This window comes from Coenobita brevimanus, chromosome 59, assembly GCF_032717465.1.
Source record: "Coenobita brevimanus isolate Jiangsu-jjx chromosome 59, ASM3271746v2, whole genome shotgun sequence".
In the NCBI taxonomy this organism is placed as follows: Eukaryota; Metazoa; Arthropoda; class Malacostraca; order Decapoda; family Coenobitidae; genus Coenobita; species Coenobita brevimanus.
In genome coordinates this window covers 21771628-21792799 of record NC_137012.1, presented here as the reverse complement: position 1 = coordinate 21792799, position 21172 = coordinate 21771628, and the positions used below count along the sequence as shown (strand labels likewise).

At 43.7% G+C, this 21172-nt stretch overlaps 2 protein-coding genes across 3 annotated transcripts in view; one reads left to right on the top strand and one right to left on the bottom strand.

Moving 5' to 3' along the window:
* NiPp1 (nuclear inhibitor of protein phosphatase 1) overlaps window positions 1-7969 on the bottom strand; it is a 111794-nt gene extending 103825 nt beyond the window's left edge. Inside the window, exon 1 of one of the 2 annotated variants that reach the window (XM_080274773.1) lies at window positions 7933-7969. In XM_080274773.1, the coding sequence (XP_080130899.1) occupies window positions 7933-7961 (29 nt within the window). In that variant the 5' untranslated portion in view covers window positions 7962-7969. The remainder of the gene's footprint in view (window positions 1-7932) is intronic. The other variant, XM_080274772.1, reaches the window with a different exon arrangement.
* A 991-nt stretch (window positions 7970-8960) lies between these two features.
* LOC145402863 (protein kinase C, brain isozyme-like) overlaps window positions 8961-21172 on the top strand; it is an 805215-nt gene continuing 793003 nt past the window's right edge. The window contains exon 1 of the mRNA XM_080274771.1: window positions 8961-9170. Coding sequence (XP_080130897.1) covers window positions 8971-9170 — 200 coding nt within the window. The 5' untranslated portion in view covers window positions 8961-8970. The remainder of the gene's footprint in view (window positions 9171-21172) is intronic.

The window sequence follows — 21172 nt, the reverse complement described above, 5'->3', positions numbered from 1 at the left end:
TACAGTAAATATAGTACAGAACTCTTGTTCCATCAGAAAAGTAGCTACTGTATACCTATATAATTGGCATCATGAAGTAAAGTTGAGAGAGAGAGTCCAGCTCCAGTGCCACCCAAAAGCAATAGAACCTCACTAACCACTTTAATTGCAGTGCTGTTTCTTTTAATATAGGGAAAAAATTACTAAATTAAATAATTCACCCCTCTGGTTTTTCACCCATGGGCAAACTATTCACCAGTTTAAGAAGCACTAGTTTGGGGTTAAGGTTTCATGACAGCTACATTTGCATTCATCTCTGAAACTAGAAAAGCAGAGGTACAAAATATGAACTGATTCCAACCTAAATTCAGAGTCAAGCTAGAAGATAATGTTACCAAATTCTTAACCCAAATTAACAAAATATTAAACCAAACCTTACCCCTGTGTCATCTTCAGTCCAAATACTTACTGGACTCCAAATGGTTTCAACTTGTTGGCCAGTATACATAAATGGAACAAGTGAAACTTATAATGTAAAATTTATTTCTGACAGTTTATGGTATATATATATATATATATATATATATATAATGAATACCCAGTACTGTAATTAATTTCCTATGTTTTGTTTTACCGGTACCAGTACCAAATGAAAAACCCGCCATATCTTCCATCCTCACATCACATTCTGAGATTTTATGAACTACCGTATTATAAAGCTACAAGATTTTATTCTTGCATGCCTTAAACATGCTTCCTCAGCTCCCTTGCCTTATCACCTCATGACTTCAGAGCTTGGCATTCACTATTAGTAGCTATGCTGAGTAAATACCGGTATATGCTTTACTTGAGGCAGTAGAAGCATCTTGCCAAATCAGTTCTTCCTGATAGTATGTTATATTTTTCTGATTATTTCTGGGGTGGTAAATAAACATTTCTTGTGAAATTTAATTCCCCCGTTGTTTTTAGCTATGTTCCGCAGTGTCAACTCATTTGATTTGTCAAGCGTAATGGTGGAAGGGACTGTCTTAATGTAAGTGTTTAACTAAACCTAACCTAACCTAGCTTAACTGTACCTAATAATTTAATCTAACCAAATCTACTCCACCCTATCCCAGCCTAACCTATAATCCAGTTGTGAGATGAATTTCACCTTTCAGTATGGTATATTGAGTAAGATTCTTCCATTTCACCATAGGCTTAAAGAATCTATTTACTGTATTTATCTATTGCCAGACGCCTCAATCCCGTTCGGGGTGGCCACAAAGAAATTGCCTCCACGTCGCCCTGTCCCCCGCCATTTCACTGTCCTGCTCCCGACTCACACCCTCCTCTCTTATACAGTAATCACTCTAATATCCGGACGCCCAATAACCGAACATCCCCACTAACCGAACCTTATCGTCCTGGGATCCAACATTCCCAAAATGGTCCGAAAACCAAAAAAAAATTTAAAAAAAATCGATTTTTTGCCGTCCGTAATTTGAACTTGCCGCGCGCGCCGCGGGAGAGCATTGTTTTGGTTCGTCATTCCTCCGACGTCCAATAGAGCGCCGCTGCATCCTCCCCACTTCCCGCCTGTCTCTCACCGCAACTGGACCTACGCTCTTCGCAATGGCTGCCCACGTGCTTGCTTTTGTGGTGGTGCCGTACTTGCTGCAAGGCCTCCTGCTGCTCTCTGCCCTCCTCTTAGTGTGTGTGATGATGGCCCCGCCACCTGAGAAAAGGAAGAGAGTGGTGTTGACTCTGGAAAAGAAGAGGGAGATATTGGAGAAAGTTGATGCAGGTTGGTCTTCTTCAAGCATTCTCCGCGAGTTTAACCTGGCCCGGTCGACTTTGTTCGATATCAAACATTCCCGAGACAAACTCATGCAGTACACAGCTGACTTCTCATCGAGAAGCAAACGCAACGTGGAAAGGAAGGTTATGTTTACCCCCAAGTTTGCAGAAATCGACCGATCCACGTTGATTTGGTACCGACAGCAACGTGCAGCTGGTGTGATGGTACGTGGAACGGAGCTGAAGGCTGCTGCTGAGAAGTTTGCAAGGCTTCACGACGCCCTAGACTTCAAGGCATCCGAGGGTTGGCTCTTCGCGTTCAAGTTGCGACATGGCCTTACTAACCGTAAAGCACATGGCGAAGCATTGGACGCTAACGAGGATGGAGTTGACGAGTTTCGGCACAAGGTGAAAGGCTTGATCGGCAGGGAGGGCCTCACTCTCGGTCAAGTCTATAACGCAGACGAAACTGCCCTATTCTATCGCTCGGTGCCAACAAACACTCTAGCCAATGAGACGGAGAAGCACGTACCTGGCCGCAAGCTTTCTAAGGAACGGATATCTGCTTTGTGTTGTGCCAGTGCTAACGGCATCCACCGGCTTAAGCCCGTTGTTGTTGGCCGTGCAAAGCAGCCTCGGTGCCTTCGTGGGGTGATGGATATCCTTCCTGTTGTATGGTACCATTCTTTGAAAGCATGGTTCACAGCTGTGATTTTCAAAGACTGGTTTCACCGTCACTTCGTCAAGGAGGTCATCCAGTACCAGACGAAGACACTGGGAATCCCTCGCGACCAGGTAAAGGCTCTCCTTCTGCTCGACAATGCACCTGCCCACCCGTGCGACAAGGACTTGGTTGCTGAGAATGGCCGTACTAGGTGCATGTTTCTGCCACCTAATACGACTGCTCTCATTCAACCCATGGACCAAGGAGTGATCGTGGCAACAAAGCGCCTGTACCGTCGGAAGTTCCTGGACGAGGTGATGGTTGTTTTCGAGGACGAGGACGAGCGCAGGGAAGGACGTGACACTCGAGGCAAGCAGACTTTGGAAAACCTTCGCCGCTACAACATCAAGTCTGCGCTGTACAACTGGGCTAGTGCATGGAAGGAAGTCCCTGTGAAAACTCTTGAAAATGGTTGGTCTCGTCTGCTTCTCGGAACAGACGTGGAGTACGATTTTCTAGGGTTTGACGTGGATGACTTCCATGCACGGCTACGTACGCACGGCGACGATGTTGATGTGGACGATGTTCGTGAGTGGTTGGACGACGACGAGGGCGATCCTGGGTATCAGACGTTGTCTGATATCGAGATCGCGTCTTCGATTGCTGGTATCAGGCCCGAACTTGAAGATTCCGACGACGAAGGCGATTATGATGCAGACTCCTCTCAGCAGGACACTACTCCAGCCATCCCCAAGCTGAGCGCACTCCGGGAACATCTAGAGTTCATCCTAGACTACCTGGAACACCCGGACTGCGACAGGGAGATGGGGCCTTTGGGACTCGTGGAGGAAGTGCGTGCTTTCCGGCAGCGCATCATCAATCGCCAGAATCGTCGGTCCTTGCGTCAGTCAACGATTGACAGTTTTTTCAGGCCCGTGACCCCCGCTGTGCCAAGCCCTAGCTCCACTCCGTTGCCTCCCCAAGACAGGCCCTCATGCTCCGAGCCACAGCCCAGCACATCAGCTACAGTGGAGTCACCGCTCGATGTGAGTTTGCGGCTTTCGTCAGAGTCTTCTGTAGTCGGTACGCCATCACCACGACCCAGCGATGCACCCCTTGGTCGCCTGCCAGTGATACTCTCGGACTCTGACAGTGAATAAACAGCAAGAACTTCTCCACTAGACGACACGGGAATTTTGAGTGTTGTGCAGTGAAAAAAACGGTGTGTTGTGTTAAGGTTTTCGAAATGAGAGAAAAGACTCAGTGGAAACAAAATTTAATGTAACTAACCTTCTTTGTTTTGGCTTTAAAAATTTTGAAAAGATTGGGAAAAGTTAATGTGCAACACTAAATTTTACTGGAACATTATTTGGACTAAAGTGAACACTGTGAAGAGAACGGACTTCTGTGTGTTACTGACTAAGTTCAGTGCAAGACTTCAGGAAGAGTGTACTGCAAGTGCTTCAGGAAATCGTTCTTACTGTCAGAGTCCGAGAGGAGGCGGTTATTCATCGAGGTGGCGAGGGACTTGCTGTAAGTAGCCAGAATGTTTCATACTGTACTTTTTTCCATACTATACTTACCAGAATGCATGTGCAGTAGGAATGTGTTTTTCAGAGTTAGGCTAGGTTAGGGTCCATAAGTACCAGAATGTTTATTAATGTATGAACATACTTCTAAACCCTCATTTTATGTTTCTTTTGCATTTATTTCAGTCATTTATGTGCCTTATTGGTGTGATTTGGGTGTTAAATAGGTGCTATGCATGTCCAGAGGGAGTTGTATAGGTGTTTCTCTGAGTTAGGGTCCATAAGTACAAATCCATAAGCTGGGGCCCAATATCCGGACAAAACCAATAACCGAACCTACCGATGGCTCTATTGATCCGGATATTGGAGGGGTTACTGTATACCGGTACCTCTCCATCCCATCCCTCCATCTCATCCTCGGCCTCCCCCTTCCTCTCCCCCCCTCCAATTCACTCACATACACTCTCTTCGTCTTTCTTTCACCCTCCATCCTCTCCATATGGCCAAATCACCTCAGTGTATTCCTCCTAACGCTTCCTATCACATCCACATCCACACCACAATGCTCCTTCATATCCTCATTTGTCAGCCTGTCTCTCCATGTGACTCCACAGGCTCCTCTTAAATAACTCATTTCCATTGCTCTCACTCTTGACTTGTGTCCTTCCAACAACGTCCAAGCTTCACTTCCATACGTTAGAGTTGGTATCACAATACTGTCATGTAGTAACTTTTTCACTTCCATGCTCATTTCCCTGTTTCTTATCACTGCTTTCAATGAACCAGCAACCTTTCTTCCTTGCTGTACCCTTTCAAGCACTTCACCCTCCAAACCTCCATCCTTACTCATCACACTACCCAAGTATTAAACATACTCACATTTTCCAATTCCTCACCATCTAACCTTGCTGTACATTCACTGACTTCACCTCTCTCAAAGACCATCACTTTACTCTTCCTTACATTCACCTTTAGATTATGTTTCTTACACCCTCTCCCAAACTCACCCACCAAGCCTTGCAGCTCCCTTTCGTCTTCACTCAACAACACAGTATCATCTGCAAACAACAGTACAGGGAGTTTCCAAACACTGCCTTCTCTCACCAGGGCCACTCCAACATCCACTACCCTACCTTGTACCTATTTTATTACCCCATCCGTGTACAGATTGAACAACCACGGAGACATGACACATCCCTGTTTCAACCCAACCTTCAAAGAGAAAAATTTACTCAGTTCACCATCCATATGCACTGCAGCCTTAGCACCATAATACATACTCTTCACAGCATTTAACAACTTCCCATCTACTCCATATATTCTTAATATTTTCCACAATCCTTGTCTATCGACCCTGTCATATGCTTTCTCCAAATCCATGAAAGCTTCATACAACTTCTTTCCCTTCTCTAAAAACTTTTCCACCAAAGATCTAAGAATGAATATCTGATCTACACAACCTCTTCCCTTCCTAAAGCCTCCCTGTTCTTCTCCAACTAATTCCTCTGTTCTTTCTCTAACTCTGTCAATAAGTATCCTACCATACACTTTTCCTATTATACTAAGAAGACAAATGCCCCTGTGATTACCACACACTTCTTTTTCCCCCTTTCCTTTGTACAAGGGAATAATTATACCTGACTTCCAATCCTCCGGGACTCTACCTTCCTCCCAGACCAATCTGCACATCTTCCACATCCATTCTACTACTATCTCTCCCCCATGCTTCAGCATTTCACCACACACTCCATCAATTCCTGGGGCTTTCCCCAATTTAACTTTCTTCATTGCTTCCACAACTTCTATCCTACTGATTTCTTCCTGACTTCTCACCTCCCTCCTTCTCCCAGCCCTTCTCCAGCCACTTATACTTGCATCACTTCCATCCTCTATATTCAACAATTCCTTAAAGTGTTCTCTCCATCTGCTCACTTTTTCTCCCTTCTCCACTAGTAATCTACCATTTTTATCTTTCACTCCCCTGCTAACTTCACTTCCACCCTGTCTTACTCTCTTCACCTCTTGCCAGAACATTTTCTTACAGTCCCTCCACTTTACACTCAAATTCCTTCCAAATTCCTCATCCACTCTCTTCTCACTCTTACTAATATTTTTACCTCTCTCCTTCTTTCTACATATAAGTCTCTCCTCCGCCTCTCAACTTCTTCCTCGCCCCTATTCCTCATCCAATCATTGTATGCTTTCTTCTTTTGTGCCACAGCCTGTCTCACCTCTTCATTCCACCACACTATTCCTTGCATCCCCTCCGTCTTCTCTTCATCCCATACACCACATCACATGCTGCACATATTTCTTCTGTGAATATCCTGCACACACCTTCCACGGCCCCCATCTGCTCCAATTCATATTTGCCCAGTCGTTCCTCCACTTCTCTCTTATATTCTGCCTTTTTCTTATCTTCTTGTAACTTTTCCACTCTCCTTGCAAATACTCCTTCTTCCCGTCCTTCTCTTCTTCTATTTCACCATCTTATTTGGATCTTGATTCTGGCCACCACCAAATAGTGGTCAGAAAGTCCACTCCTCCAACCTCAAAAGTCCACTCCTCCAACCTCTATAAGCTCTTGTATCCATTATACATCTTTGCATCCTTTCATCCACACACACATAATCAATCATTGCCTTCCTATCATTCAGTTCACCACCCACCCTTCTCATCACTCGCCATGTATACCTGTGGATAATTTTGTGCCTGAAGAGGGTATTGGCTCTCACCAACCCCCTCCCAGCACAAGTGTCCACTAATGCACTGTCATTCTCATGTATCTCAGCAGGCACACCCCACTCACCAACTATTCCATCCCCCTTCACATTCCTTACTTTACCATTCATATCACCGATCAAAAACACTTTCTCGTTCCTTCCAAACTTTACCATGCACACTTCCACATTTGTCCGGAACTCTTCTCTCACTCTGCTTACACGATCTTGCGTCGGCACATACACGCTCACAATCGCCCACATTTGTATTCCAACTTTCAATCTTATCCACACCATCCTTGACCCAACTGATCCATACTCTCTTATGTTCTTCCATCTTTTACTCACAATACACACTCCTTCTTTTGCCCTCTCATTCTCCTACTCCTGCACATATACCCCATCCATACTCCTATTCTCTCACACTCTCACTTCTCCATTTAGTTTCAGTTACTCCACATACATCAACTTTCGCACCCTCAAGCACCTGGACAATCTTTCTCTCTTTCACCTCATCATTCGCACCTCTTATATTCCATGTTTCGAAAGAAAATGATGATTAAAAACAGTTACAAACTTTTCATCAGGAAAAGGTAACTTGCCATCCTGAAAACAGAAAAACAGAGAAGACGAACTGGAAGACTATGAATTGAATTGGTAAGGTCCTTCTATTGCCTCAAAGCGTATAATAATCACATACTGTATCCATTTTACTACTGACTGTATATGTATTTTTATTCCAAAATCCAGAAACATAATCAGGGCACCCTGCTACTGTTTTTTCCTAGCATGACCGGTATAAAAAGCTACTGTACTCTTCGTGCTATAAATGCAAACAAAGTTGGCGTGTTGGCTGGTAATGGGATCCCTGTCTGTGAGGAATACTTTATGGTAACTGGTAGCTACAAACAAAAGTTTACCATGTAACGTACTGTACAGTACTGATCCTAACCTCCGACTGTTGAAACCACTACTCAATATATTTTAGCGGTTCAGAGGAGAGTTCTACTTTAACTTTAAATATCCTTAATAGCTTCTATTACACACAGGTCGGTCAAGACTGCTAATAAAACGTACTTATTCCAACGATACTGAGCTACTGATATCCCACCCTGATGTATCACACTTATTTAGCGTCGATATCAGTCCCATATTGAATGCAACAACATCATAACTCATGTCGGTTCCGCAGAGAATCCTATAATATCACTTACTGTTGCTAACATTTGGTAAAGGGTGCAAAAATACTCAGAATGTTTACCATTTGGGGATTTCGTAGTGGTTCGCCATCTTTGTTGGCAAAGCTTTGTTGACAGTGAGTGCTGGGCCATTAAATTTTTTTTAGAGAAACACTGAATGCATTTTCAGTGTCTAATAACCAGATTAACTTCATTAATAGTTTAAATGCAAATTATTCATGCAAAATAATTTTCAACTTTGATTTCTAGTGAGCCAAATATTTTGTAACTGAGTTGTTATAGCATGATTCATTTAAGAGCATCGCTACATTCAATATGACGTACTAAAGTATATTGTTTCTATTTAGTCTACATATGAACAATCTAGTACTGAGATGAAACCATTATCGAAGTAAAAAAAAACTCACCAAAAAAAAAAATATGATGGCATCTCTAGCGTTCAATGATTACATCTTAGCACTTTCATCATAACACAACACCTTTTATGAGGATGTATGGCTGACTTAAATCTGACCATTCGATAAGTTGTCTCAGAAGTTAACAGCGCGCGCGCCATCACGGCTAGCTGTCGAGCCAACATCAGTGAACAAGATCGATGCGGCCCTTCAACCACCTGTAAATTTATGTATGATGGCACTCTGAATGTTGTAATTTGTGTCGCGTACGTGGCAAAGATTAAACATATTGCCATCTCACTTAGCTTCGTAATATGTAGAGAGGATGGTGTTACCTTTAATAGAATAGACTCGTTGCACATGTCAACGCTTTTCATTGCGCCGTCTTCAAATTCAGTGGTGTTTTTATGTTATTTGTGCTTTTTCGAAATAGAAAATAATTGAAATTACTCTTTACTTTGAAAATAAAATGACGTATAAAAAAGACAGGGTGAAAGTAGACTTCATACAATTTGCTGAAAAAGTAGAATCTACAGGAAGGTCCAGATCAATATGAGACAGGGTGAAGGATTGTGAAGGGTATCGGTCGGCTGGGTGGGTGTGGGAGCGGTGTGTGGGCAGCAGACGATCCTCACTCAGTGCTGTACAGGCAGTGTTAGGAGGCAGGTGTCTGTTGTCTTTTGCGTAGCGGACTTTGACGTGAAAATGACGGACGAACAGCAACAGAACCATGAGGATGACAACAACCCGGGGGCGGGGGACATGAAAACTGCATTCGCCACGGGACAGCGAGGCAGGAAGGGCGCCTTAAAGAAGAAAAATGTATTTATTATAAACGACCACAAGTTCATCCCACGATTCTTCAAGCAGCCGACCTTCTGTAGCCACTGCAAGGATTTTATATGGTAAATAAAAATTACTTTTCTACAGACAACGAAATTTTCAAATGTAATGTTATATCTTCATGTCAAAAGTGTTATCAGCATGGGGTTTACCTTACAGGAGTTGGAGTGACAAGGTACAGGATATCGGGGTTGAAGGACTAGGAACCTTTTTTTTTTTTTTTTTTACTCATTGCCCAAGGAGCGACAGGGAATAATTTATTGTGAACAGTTTTAACAGAAAATAATGTATTGTCATTCGTATCAGTTTCCTCTAATGGCCAGTAGAAAGATGTACTTGTAAACATTGCCTTTAAATGTAAACGTTGCATCTGTATGCGTACATGACAAGAACATGCATTTGCGTCTGCTCTGTGAATAGTATTGCAGTCTTATATAACCTGTATTTAACTTAATATTCACGTGAAATAATGTTCATGCATGCGTCGACATATACAGATATTAATAATGTTTGTCGTGTCGGCCTATTAGCTGGAAAATGCCAATAATTATGTGTTGAAAAAGAACTACCCGTACACAGTTGGCAAACCTATATGGATGCTGATAGTAGGCCTGAACTTCTTGTTATTGGTAGCAGAGTGATTTGTATATTAAATTTCCATGCATGGCGTACGTGCTTGCAGTTCATTGTCGGTCAGTAATATGACCATCCCGGCTGGGGGAAATGTTATTGGTTAATCGAACAAGATTTCATTATGTTTTGGCAGTTTCGAGAATAGTTTTAATAGTGGTTGTAGCCCCAGGCTCATTTTTTAGTGTGACCCCAGTGAATTGCAGGCAGAAGTTTCCCTTCTGCAGTCCGTCACCCTCCTGTAAGAGGATAGGGAGCGAGTTGATGGATAGGCTACACCAGTCAGTTCACCTACCTGGTTATATCGGTGCCACTACAAGAAGGCGTCCCTGTCCAGCACCTCGACAGTATTAAAGGACATGGCCGCTACAGTACTGTTGCACATGTGTAGGGTCACTTGCATAATAAGAGTACTTGTACACGTATAATGATAACTGGTATGCCTAGGCGTACGTGTTTTATGTAGCAGCAGTCCTGCTTTTAGTTTCTTTTCAGTAATATATATAATTATATTTTTTTACATGTGTGGGGTTCCAAATCTGGGCGATAAAGCGAGATTTCCAGCTTCTCCAACCTGTTTGAATAATTAATGGTTAGGAATGTTACCAAGTTTTGACAGTTGTTAGTTGGTGTCTGAAAATTATTGACTGTGACTGTATATTCTTGATATATATATATATATATATATATATATATATATATATATATATATATATATATATATATATATACCGGTATACTGTAAAAAAAACTATACGGTATCGTATATTGGCGTACACGGACTTATACTGTATATACGGGTATATTTAGGATCATCCAACTGGCTTGTGTATATATATATATATATATATATATATATATATATATATATATATATATATATATATATATATAGTATAAAATCTATACGGTATCTTATATTTGCGTACACGGACTTTTATTATATATACGAGTATATTATATATTTTAGGATCACATCTGACTGGCTTGGAGATTTCGTAACACATGTTCCTAAGCAATTTATTCTGCATAATAAATATTAGTATGCTTTTGTATGTTATTGATGCAAACTATCGATGTTAGACAGATATAACTAACCTATGAGTGTTTATGGTGTAATATGCAAACTGCTGCTACTAAACAAAGCGGGCTTCTGGCCTCTGATACCTTCCTCCTTCGATATATATATATATATATATATATATATATATATATATATATATATATATATATATATGCCACCAGAAATACGGCCCTAAGTATCACTGACAGGGAAGATTATTAGACCGGCATGCATCAGTCCGTGCAAGAGTACGGTATATTAATTAAACCATAATGACGTAATGTAACCACATGTACAGATACTTAGAGGCAAAACACACATGAATATTATCGGTTTTTGTACTCCTTTCATCCATATTTGCATGATTTCATTTACCTGCGATCAGCAGCTACAGTGGCACAGTTGTCAACCTGACGAGCTCTTGCTGAACTAAACAGCAATACTCACGAGGATTTGGCCACCCCCTTGGGAATAACGCGTGTGCTTACGTAGTGACAGACAGATAGATGGATTGATGGGGAGATGGATAAATAGACATACAGTAGATGGGGAAACAAACAGATATATGGGGAAACATAATTAGGCTAGATGGGGAAGCATAAATAGGTAGTTTATATGGGGAGACATAAATAGATAGATGGGGACACGGAACCTGTATTGGTTTAGTACATCATTTGTATACGGTAAAAGTATTATTGACGGGAGTTCTACAGTGGCAAATATACAGTATACTTGAACGTTCTCCAGTGGCTAATGCTGAAATTGTGTTGCTGGCAAGGAAATGTAAAAATATAATTCGTGTTATGTCACTCTTGTACTACAGCATTATCTATTTATCAACAGCCAGACACCTTAATATCTTGAGGGGTGGCCACAAATAAATCGCCTCCATGTCTCCCTGTTCCCAGCCATTTCGCTGCCCTCCCCCAGCTCTCACACCCCTCTCATGTACCTCTCCACTCCACCCCTCCATCCTATCCTCGGTCTCCCCCTACACCTCCTTCTCATACTCCTCGTTAGTCTCTCCCTTTCCTTACATGCATAATATACATACATACATACATACATGAACATACACAGATAGGCTATTGATTACGGTATGTGCCTTGTATCACTGACAGAGGTGAAAAATGTGTTAAATTAAATCATTTTGCCATCAAGATTACATTAAAGCCGCCTCACAGATTCAAGCTAAATGCCATGTCTGAATGAAAAGGCCCCAGAAAAAAAAAATCCAATAGAAATTTTTGCCCTTCCGTGATTCTGTCAGTCATACCAGGTCAGGTCGGGTCAGGCACTGGGTCACCGTAAAACAGGGTGGGTATTGATTGGCCTATACTCTCTTCACTTTAACTGGGCATAAAATTGTCAGTTTTATTGTAAATGCTGTGTTGTCTCAGTCTTAAACACAGTCTTGTGACGAGATTAGCGCTGGGATATGGTGCTAGTCACGAAGCAGTGCAGTGGAAAGGATGTAGAGCCATATTATTGTCTTATTCTGCCATCACGCTACGGGAAATAAATTGCAAAATAACGAAAACCCAAGATCTGGCTAACGTCCTGTTATAATAAGGCTGTAGTTTTTTTTTTCTTTCTTTTTACATTACCTTATTATTTGTACGGTACCGATACTGCTGACTGTCAGTTCATTGATACTTCCATTATTTTGTTTCTTTAGTTTCTTAAATTTGTTATTGAATACTGTAGCTGTTGATTTTTTTCATTATTAGAAGTTGATTCATTCGTTGTTTGAATATTTAGTACGGTAATTAAGGTATATATTAGCTATATACTACCGTTTTATTAATGTTGGCCAATAAGAGCATACCGGTACCTTGTGATAGGCTGTTTAGGTGTGGATTTGACTCATTCATTACCTGTTCATTATAGCCTAATTATGGTCATCAGGAGGGTATTTGTTTGTTTGTTGTGAATTTTGCTTTTTTCCTTCTTACTGGATGCGGTATTATCAACCATTATTTGTATTAGATTTTGATGCATGTAATTGACTGATGGTTTGTGCAGTATATATATGTAAAGTTTCGTTTTTATTGTCTAAACTCCAGTTAGCTCCTGATAAGGACTCCCCAAGTTGAAGTGGTGAGTTCGTAGGTGGTTGGCTGGGAAATAGGCCTACAACTATAAGCCTAAGCATAATACGTGGCTCTAGGATGGGTTGGGTAACTAGCCATATTGTTGTCATTTTAAGACAAAATTGAACCACAAATTACGCATAATCAGGGTCCAAGCTCTGGGACAGCTGAAAGTCGTATTAAGTGTTTTTTATTTCTTTTTCCCAACTTTTCCAGCAACTAAGATGTTACAGCTGTTCTTGACGTTTGCAATCTGTAGGAAATCATTGCCGGTAGCCATCAGTAAAACGTCAGCTTCATTATGGGAGGGATGGTGTCACTTTCGTTTGCATAATTTAGGAAGAACAATTAATAATTTTTGCTGCTACTAGACGATGTTATTCGGCTAAGGAAAGCGACTTAGTAGCGAGGAGCCAAGGAAGGCTGTTTTTACCCAGTCCAGTCCGAAGTTTCCCGTAAGTTAACAAATCTTGAAATAGCACGAATAAATTATTTCCTTTGTGAAGAATGAGTAGATGACACTTATTCTGGTCTGGAGCAAATTGCGTACGGTATCCGAGATGTACCCGATCGATGAAAATATTAATCTATATATCTGTGTGAAAAAGCGACAGGCAGGTCACTAATACATATCAGTCCAACCGTTGATCGTACTGTATTGTGGAACGAGACAATTTCCTAATAAAATTATAAATCTTACTCATGTGAGGAATGACCTTACTGGTTGACATTACGTATCAAACCAGCTGCCGTACCGTAGACAGTGTTGTGATGCTTAAGCAAAAATTAAATCTTACAGCTGTGCAGATGTTTCGTGAAAAAATTTAAACGCAATGGAAATTCAGAGTTATGAAAGGATTATGAAGGTGTAGTTGCAAAGCCCGTTCAGATGATAGAAATTGACTTAATATTTATAGAAATTGACTTACGGTATTTTTTTTTTGTGTATGTGTGTCCGACTCTGGGCAAAAGGCTTCAGGGCCTATATCTCGGGGGCAGTAGCCTATCCCAAGGCCCAGTAGTCCTCCTACACCTCCACATGTCACCACTTCGGCGCTAACACCCACCGTCCATACTGAATACATGCTAGGGCTGTCTCATACAGGACTTGAGTGTTGGTATTAGCGGGGGTACTCTTACATGTCTTCACCAGTTAACGTCTTTTGTACCGGTATCTAACTGTTGCTCTCTTCAGACGGTTTTATACCGCTTAGAATAGACGTTTTCGAGTTGAAGGAATTAGATATAGCCTTCAGTAACCTCTTTACTTGTAGGGACCTCTGCTGAATAAAATCACCCACACGTAACTATACCCGAATTACACTAACAAACCATTAAAAAGTTCAGTCATATGTACCAGAACGGGACCTGCGTAGAAAAAAAAATATATATGTTCAGTCAGTATACATAGACTGCACAGTAAAGCCAAGTCCGTCACATGTAGTAAAAAAATGAATACCCTGAACTCCACCTAATCCATCTGTTACTGTGTGGAAGAGTGGAACAGATAAGAGATAAGTGAGAGCAAGAGATACACGCGATACCATCTATTAATATCAGTGGAAATGTGTGTCGGGGTGGCCGGGATCCAAGTGAAGGGGGGGGGGGGAGTCCTGAAAAATTACCCTCGAAAACTGAAAATAAGTGTTGAGGTGATTTTGATGTAGCGACGCCAGAATTATAGTTATTATATACCGGAGCAGTATTACCGTATACCTGTTACCTTAGCTATAATACTCGTTGCGTTACCGTTATTATTATTATTATTATTAGTAGTAGTAGTAGTAGTAGTAGTAGCAGCAGCAACAGTAGTAGTAGTAGTACTAGTAGTAGTAGTAGTAGTATGCTTCAGAATAAAATAGGGAAGCATACATAGGAACAATGAAACTTCTATCTGTCTGTATCTATCTGTCAGTCTGTCTGTCAGTGTCTATCATCTAATCTTTTATTGTCCCATCAGGAACATAAGGGCCCAGGACTGAGTTACTTAATCCATATATGCAGTATAGCCTAATGCGAGAGTGACCATACCGGTACTCTATTTACCGAGCGGCATTATGTGAGCAAACCTTAACCACTCCTTGCTTGTAAACCCTTGTGCACCTCATCCTGTTGGACGACCTTAGCCCATTAGATTACCAGACAACGAGGTCAGGATGTTGGGTAAATCCAGAATCACATTATATATATGCTGCCCCCACAATTCTACAATAGTAGTCTCTCCTTCAGCCTGCACATATTTTGCTTCCTCTGGACCAGGAAGAAGAGTGCAGCCAGTCAACCGCTTCTCCCATCACTTCACCTGGGGGCTGACCTAAACCAGGATTGGGCAGAGGGCACTGTAGCATGGGTCACAACTGAAATGCACAGTGAGGGTGATCATTAAGGCGATGCTAATATACCGGTAATGTAGCTATACTGGAGGGAAATTCATTCCTTGTGGCTTATCTCGAGTCATCCATTCGACGCCCTTGGATGGAAATCCGCTCCTCATGCCGATTCATCCATAGAGTCGTCCTTGGGATAAAGTCAGTTCACGTATGCCGCACTGCCTGGAATCAGTTGTGAGGGCAGACTCCCATTCCTTAAACCAACACTAACTCAGTGCAAGGAAGCTGACCTGAACATCCGCGTTCTGGACCGAGGCAGTACTGCAGTGAAGAACCATCAGTCTTACACACCCCTGTACACATACGTCTTATATACACGTACGGTACTGTACAGCAGCGCTTGCTGCACACACACACACACACACACACACACACACACACACACACACACACACACACACACACACACACACACACACACACGCATCACAATGCAACGTATGTATTTACCCCATGAATTATGTACTGGCGTCACACCCAGGTTTGGAAAGGTTCTGATTGCCAGGTTAGGTTCTAAATAGTTAGTACGGTACTAATTTGCCTGCTTATTCGTGTGCATACGCTACCCATCCACTTGCTTTTGCTATAGCCATATTTATCAGATGTTTGCTACGTTAAGACCTGTTATGTCTCCAGTGACACTTTAACCTTGAAATTTATTATTATTATTATTGTTATGCTAGGTGTTTAAGGGGCGGCTTTCCGTCCCTGGAACGCCTAGAGTGTAGCTGGGTTCCCTTTCTAGACCGAAGCTTAGACACAGTAAGAGAGGAACAGGGCATAAAAACACAGGGCGACAACCTTACGCGTGTATTGACAAATTCTCTGCTGTGGAACAGGAAGACTTTTACACAATATACTGATCAAAATTAATACATAGGCTGGTAGGTGGGTGTGGAGTATCACGCACGATACTAGATAGAGAGGAGTCTTAATTCGGATCTGGGCAACACAGCTTTTACAGTCTCAGCACAAGAGGCCCTTTTCCACAAAGGAGGCAAAACACAGGTTTTATGAATTCAGGGTAATTTGTTCTGGCACTGACTCGGGTTCTGGTTTTTGCGACAGTAATGAGAGTTATGTCACTGTTTTCTGTTTCTGGACGTACACAGGATGGCTGGACACTGACACAGAGTTACAGTATTAATACTGAGTGTTCGCCTTTCGTCTTATACTAAATAGTTATGCACGGTTTCTGGTGTTTTCCTTATTTCACTGATTCACATTTTTCACTTATATCACAGTATTGGCCTCTCGTTGTCAGTCTGTAAGACCCATATATCACTCTCACCTGGGGAATGTCACTGATCGGGCGAAGGGGAAGGGGGTGGCCAGGGGACTCACAGTCGTCTGCCTAGGGTAGGAGGAGTCCTGTCAGGAGTCCCTTCGTCCCGCGGCTACGGAGCCACTCTCAGGGGCGTCGTCTCTCGTCGAGGGTTTGGGCTGGGCGTGGTGAAGGGCCCTTCCCTGTCAGGGTTGGGGACTGGGGTCTGGCCCTTGGGACTTGGGCCAAAAAAGTCTTGGAAGCGCTCCCTTAGGCGCCTGGTGGAGGAAGGGCGTTGCCTTCATCGGGGAGGGGTGAGGTCTCGCCCTGGGGTCCTGGGGGCGCCCTCAGAGGCCCGTAGACTGCGGTCTCCTTCTCATGGCGGCGCTGTCAGGTTGGGGCTTGCTGCATCGCTCCCGGCTGGAGTCTGTCAGGTGGAGGTCCTCCTTGTGGACCGAGTGGATGGAGAAGAGTCCCAGGGATAACACCGGGCCTCTCCATCAGTCCTCGGGGCAGAAGTCCTCCTCCTGGAGGTTGCCTCGGTCTGGGAGAACAGAGGGGAGGCCTGCGCTCCTGCCGGTAGACAGGGCTGACCGCAGGTCACTTTGCATTGTGGAGTCATAGGGGGCGAGGGGCTTTGGTGTCCCTCCCCGGCGCGTGTATGGGCCATTGCTGGGTTCCCTTGGGCAACAGAGGGCAGCTATGGGCCATCCCTTCACTGTTGGTGTGGCTTTGGGCTGTCACCGGAACCCAACTCCTTGACGGGAACGCAGACGAAGCGTGGCTATGGGCCGTCACTTGCCTGTCAGTGCAGAAGTGGGTCATCACCGAAGTCCCATATGGAGGGCGACGTGCAGGCAAGGAGCGGCTATGGGCCGTTGCCTATGTCGTGCCCTCCGAGGCATCTGCAGAAGGAGAGGGGGCATAACTGTCTCTCCCCGGCGTGGCTATGGGCCATCGCTGATTCTGCAGGGGGCATGGGCAGCACCTGGCGGAGCAGCTATGGGCCAGCTCCTTGTTGGCGGCCCAGCTATAGACTGTGGCCTTTTTTTGGTAGTGTGGCTTTTGGCCGTCACTTGGGCCCGGCTATAGGCCATGGCCCTTTGGCTCTTTGGTCGGAGCGGCTATGGGCCGTCTCTTTATTCGTGTGGCTTTGGGCCGTCGCTGGGGTGCTGCCTGGAGCTGTAAGGTCAGCTCCACCCCGAGCCTGGCGACGGCTAGCTTGTCCGAGAGGTACTGCACTCGGACTGGGGTGGTCTCGTCGAGCGCCTTCCGGGGAGTAGGGGCGCGCGGCCCGGGTGCATTTACGTCCATACAGACTGGACATGCTGCGCGTTCTTCCTACCCCTCCGTAGTCTCCTCCTGGGGGGGTGGTGGCGACTTGGGTTACCACGGCCGGTATTTCAGTTATTATGATTATTATTATTATTATTATTATTATTATTTTCATAATAATCCCAACTCGGTTTCCGACCAGTACGTGGAGTGGGAGCAGTCCAGAAAACGAAAAGGAAAACACGAAAGTAATATTATCGACAGAGTGCTTAATCCATTCAATCATCATTCAGGTCTTGTATATGCTCGTCTTCACTTCATACACCTAACTTTCCACACAAAATCTGTGCGTCACAGTGCCTGTGGGATAAAGTCCGTTTCGACTCCCAGGGTCAAGAATGGGGTGTAGCCAGCCATTTTCGTATGCATCATCATACATAATTCATCAGTCCATTTGTCTGTTGTTCCTCTGTCGGCGTTAGTACTTCCCTTATTCACACATTCACGTACCATATAGCTTATCCATCCACCATTGTCTTGGTTTTCCACCCCACCTCCTACCTTCAAATTTCTGTCTGTCTGTCTTTGTCTGTCTGTCTGTCTCGTCTGTCTTTGTCTGTCTGTCTCGTCTCTCTCTCTCTCTCTCTCTCTCTCTCTCTCTCTCTCTCTCTCTCCATATTATAGAATGTATACGATTCTGCACATACTACAGACTAATAGTTTCCTTTAAAAGCTTAAGGGAACGAAATTAGGGTGAGTTTCGTACTGGTTCCTTACGGTGCAATTAAAAGATGTACGGGAGAGAGAGAGAGAGAGAGAGAGAGAGAGAGAGAGAGAGAGGGAGAGAGAGAGAGAGAGAGAGAGAAAGAGAGAGAGAATCCAGTCAGTAGTGGACGTATGGCGTATTTGAATACGAGATTAGAGCGGCCATATTATTGGTGTCAGAATCATACTTTATCTCATTGCCATCTTGAGACCTGCTGAGACAACGACAATGATCGCTGAAGCACCATTACATAGAGGCCAATATCTCGTTTCGGTACCAAGATAATGCGCTTATCAGGAGCGTGAGAACTGCTGTTTAAGATATGGACATTACAGCCACTGTTGGTCATCCTGTCATGGTCGGAACAACTCTAGTATTCTATTCCAGTGTATATCAGACGATTTTATTCAGCTGAGAGAGCAACAGGAGTCTGGGGCCCATATTCTCGTCGGGTAAGGAAGCTCCCTAACACCTCTTCCTTAGCGATTTATTTGTGGATGAGGCTGGTTCATAAATAGCTACATAAAAACTGGGCCAGATTGTGATAAATGCTTGTATATGATTTGTTAGTTTTTTTCCCTTTTTAATTGGTAAAAATATAAAGTCAGAAGTCATGAAGCATCGAAAGACAGTAATAGGCACTAGGCTTGTGTTGACAGTTTGCGACAGCCTGAGAAGCATGCGCACACACACACACACACACACACACACACACACACACACACACACACACACACACACACACACACACACACACACACACACACACAGAATATTAAACTGCATAAATCGCTAAGAAAATTGTGCTGCTCTCTTGTGCAGCTTAGAATACAAGCCAGACACCCAGGCTAGTGTGACTTTCTCTCAGCTTAGAAATATTGTCCTCCATTAACTAGCTGGAATATGTACTAGACTTGTACCGACCATGAGAGGATTATTGACGGTTCTGTCTAACATCACCAATTCTATACGTCGCCCTGAAGCTGAGTAAAATCGTCCGGAGCCATCAGGAATGAGAATTGTGATTGCTGTGAAGCGGTTAACACGTTTCTTCACTTTGCCCAACACTCTCCTCTCATATATCGTGGCTTGAGAGTATTGGAGGAGGAGGAGGAACAGCTGGACCCAGAATAAGATGGAATGTCAGGGTGAAAGGTTAGGGGATTGGCGAGAAGAAGTAAGGAGGAGGAGAAGAAGAAGAAGAAAATGATGATGATGAAATAAGAAGAGAAAGGGGGAGGAGGACGGGAGAAGAAGAAAGAAGAACAAGGAAGAGGAGAAGATCTGGTAAATTACCAATATGCTGGGAATCGAACCAGGGACTCTCAGATGACAGCCAGGCAGCATACCACTACACCACGACCAGGTGGTGTAGTGGTATGCTGCCTGGCTCTCATCTGAGAGTCCCTGGTTCGATTCCCAGCATAATGGTAATTTACCAGATGATTTTTCCTGTGTACAGTACAGGTTTCTCCCTTCATTCTGACTTGCCGTAAGTGCTTGGGATAGATTAAAAGCATCTACTTGCCCGAGTGCCAGGGGGTTAACTCATCCTCTTGATGCCCACAGTGGGGGCGGAGGGACGTTGGTTACAAGATTGTGACAACGTGGGTTAACTTTTACCTGGTCGTGGTGTAGTGGTATGCTGCCTGGCTCTCATCTGAGAGTCCCTGGTTCGATTCCCAGCATATTGGTAATTTACCAGATGATTTTTCCTGTGTACAGTACAGGTTTCTCCCTTCAAGAGGAGAAGAGATGAATCGAGTACAAGGCGGAATGAACATGTAGGGAAGGTATGTATGAAGGAGTGTTTGGGGGAGAATGAAAAGGTGAGGAAGGGGGGAGGGGTTATGAGAGAGTGGGTAGGATCGGCAAAGGTGAATGGTAGAGGAAGAAGAGGTGCGCTGAGGAAAAGAGTTGGAAAGGAGAGGGAATCGATGAGAGTGAGGTGGGTCGGTGGAGGAAGAAGAGGTGGACTGGGATTAAAATGGAATGAAAAGGTGTGGGAGGAGGTAGGTCGCCGGGAGAGGTTGAAAGGGTGAACTGAGGATGAGATGGAATGAAATGGTGGGCGAGTGGATGCGAGAATAAGTAGGTTGGTGGAAGAAAGAGGTGGACTGAGACTAAGGAATTAAAAGGTGGAGGAGAAAGTGGAAGAGGAAGAATTTGACCCAGAAGAATATGGAGTGGTTGGGAGGTGGATGGGAGAGGGGTGAGTCTGTGGAGGTAGAAGAGGTGGATCTAGAGGAGAATGGAGTGAAAAGATGGGGTAGTGGTGGGGAGAGTCGGTAGATTGGTGGTGGAAGGAGAGGCAGACTGCGATTACCTTGAGCGAAAAGGGAGGAATGTGGCGGGTTTATTTTAAGTGATGCAAATTTTTATATCAGGCCATACCGTATGCATGTGGCTGGGCGGTGGTGTAGGAAGAGGGGTCGTTGTTGAGTGCAGACGGAAATGTTTGAAGGCCTGAGTCCCTATTTACAGATTTTCCTGAGTTTGTGTGTAACATTTTCCTTTTTTAGTATTATTTAGTTTGCACTGGTTCACTGTCAGGCCAGTTTAAATGTTAAGCAAAATGTTCGG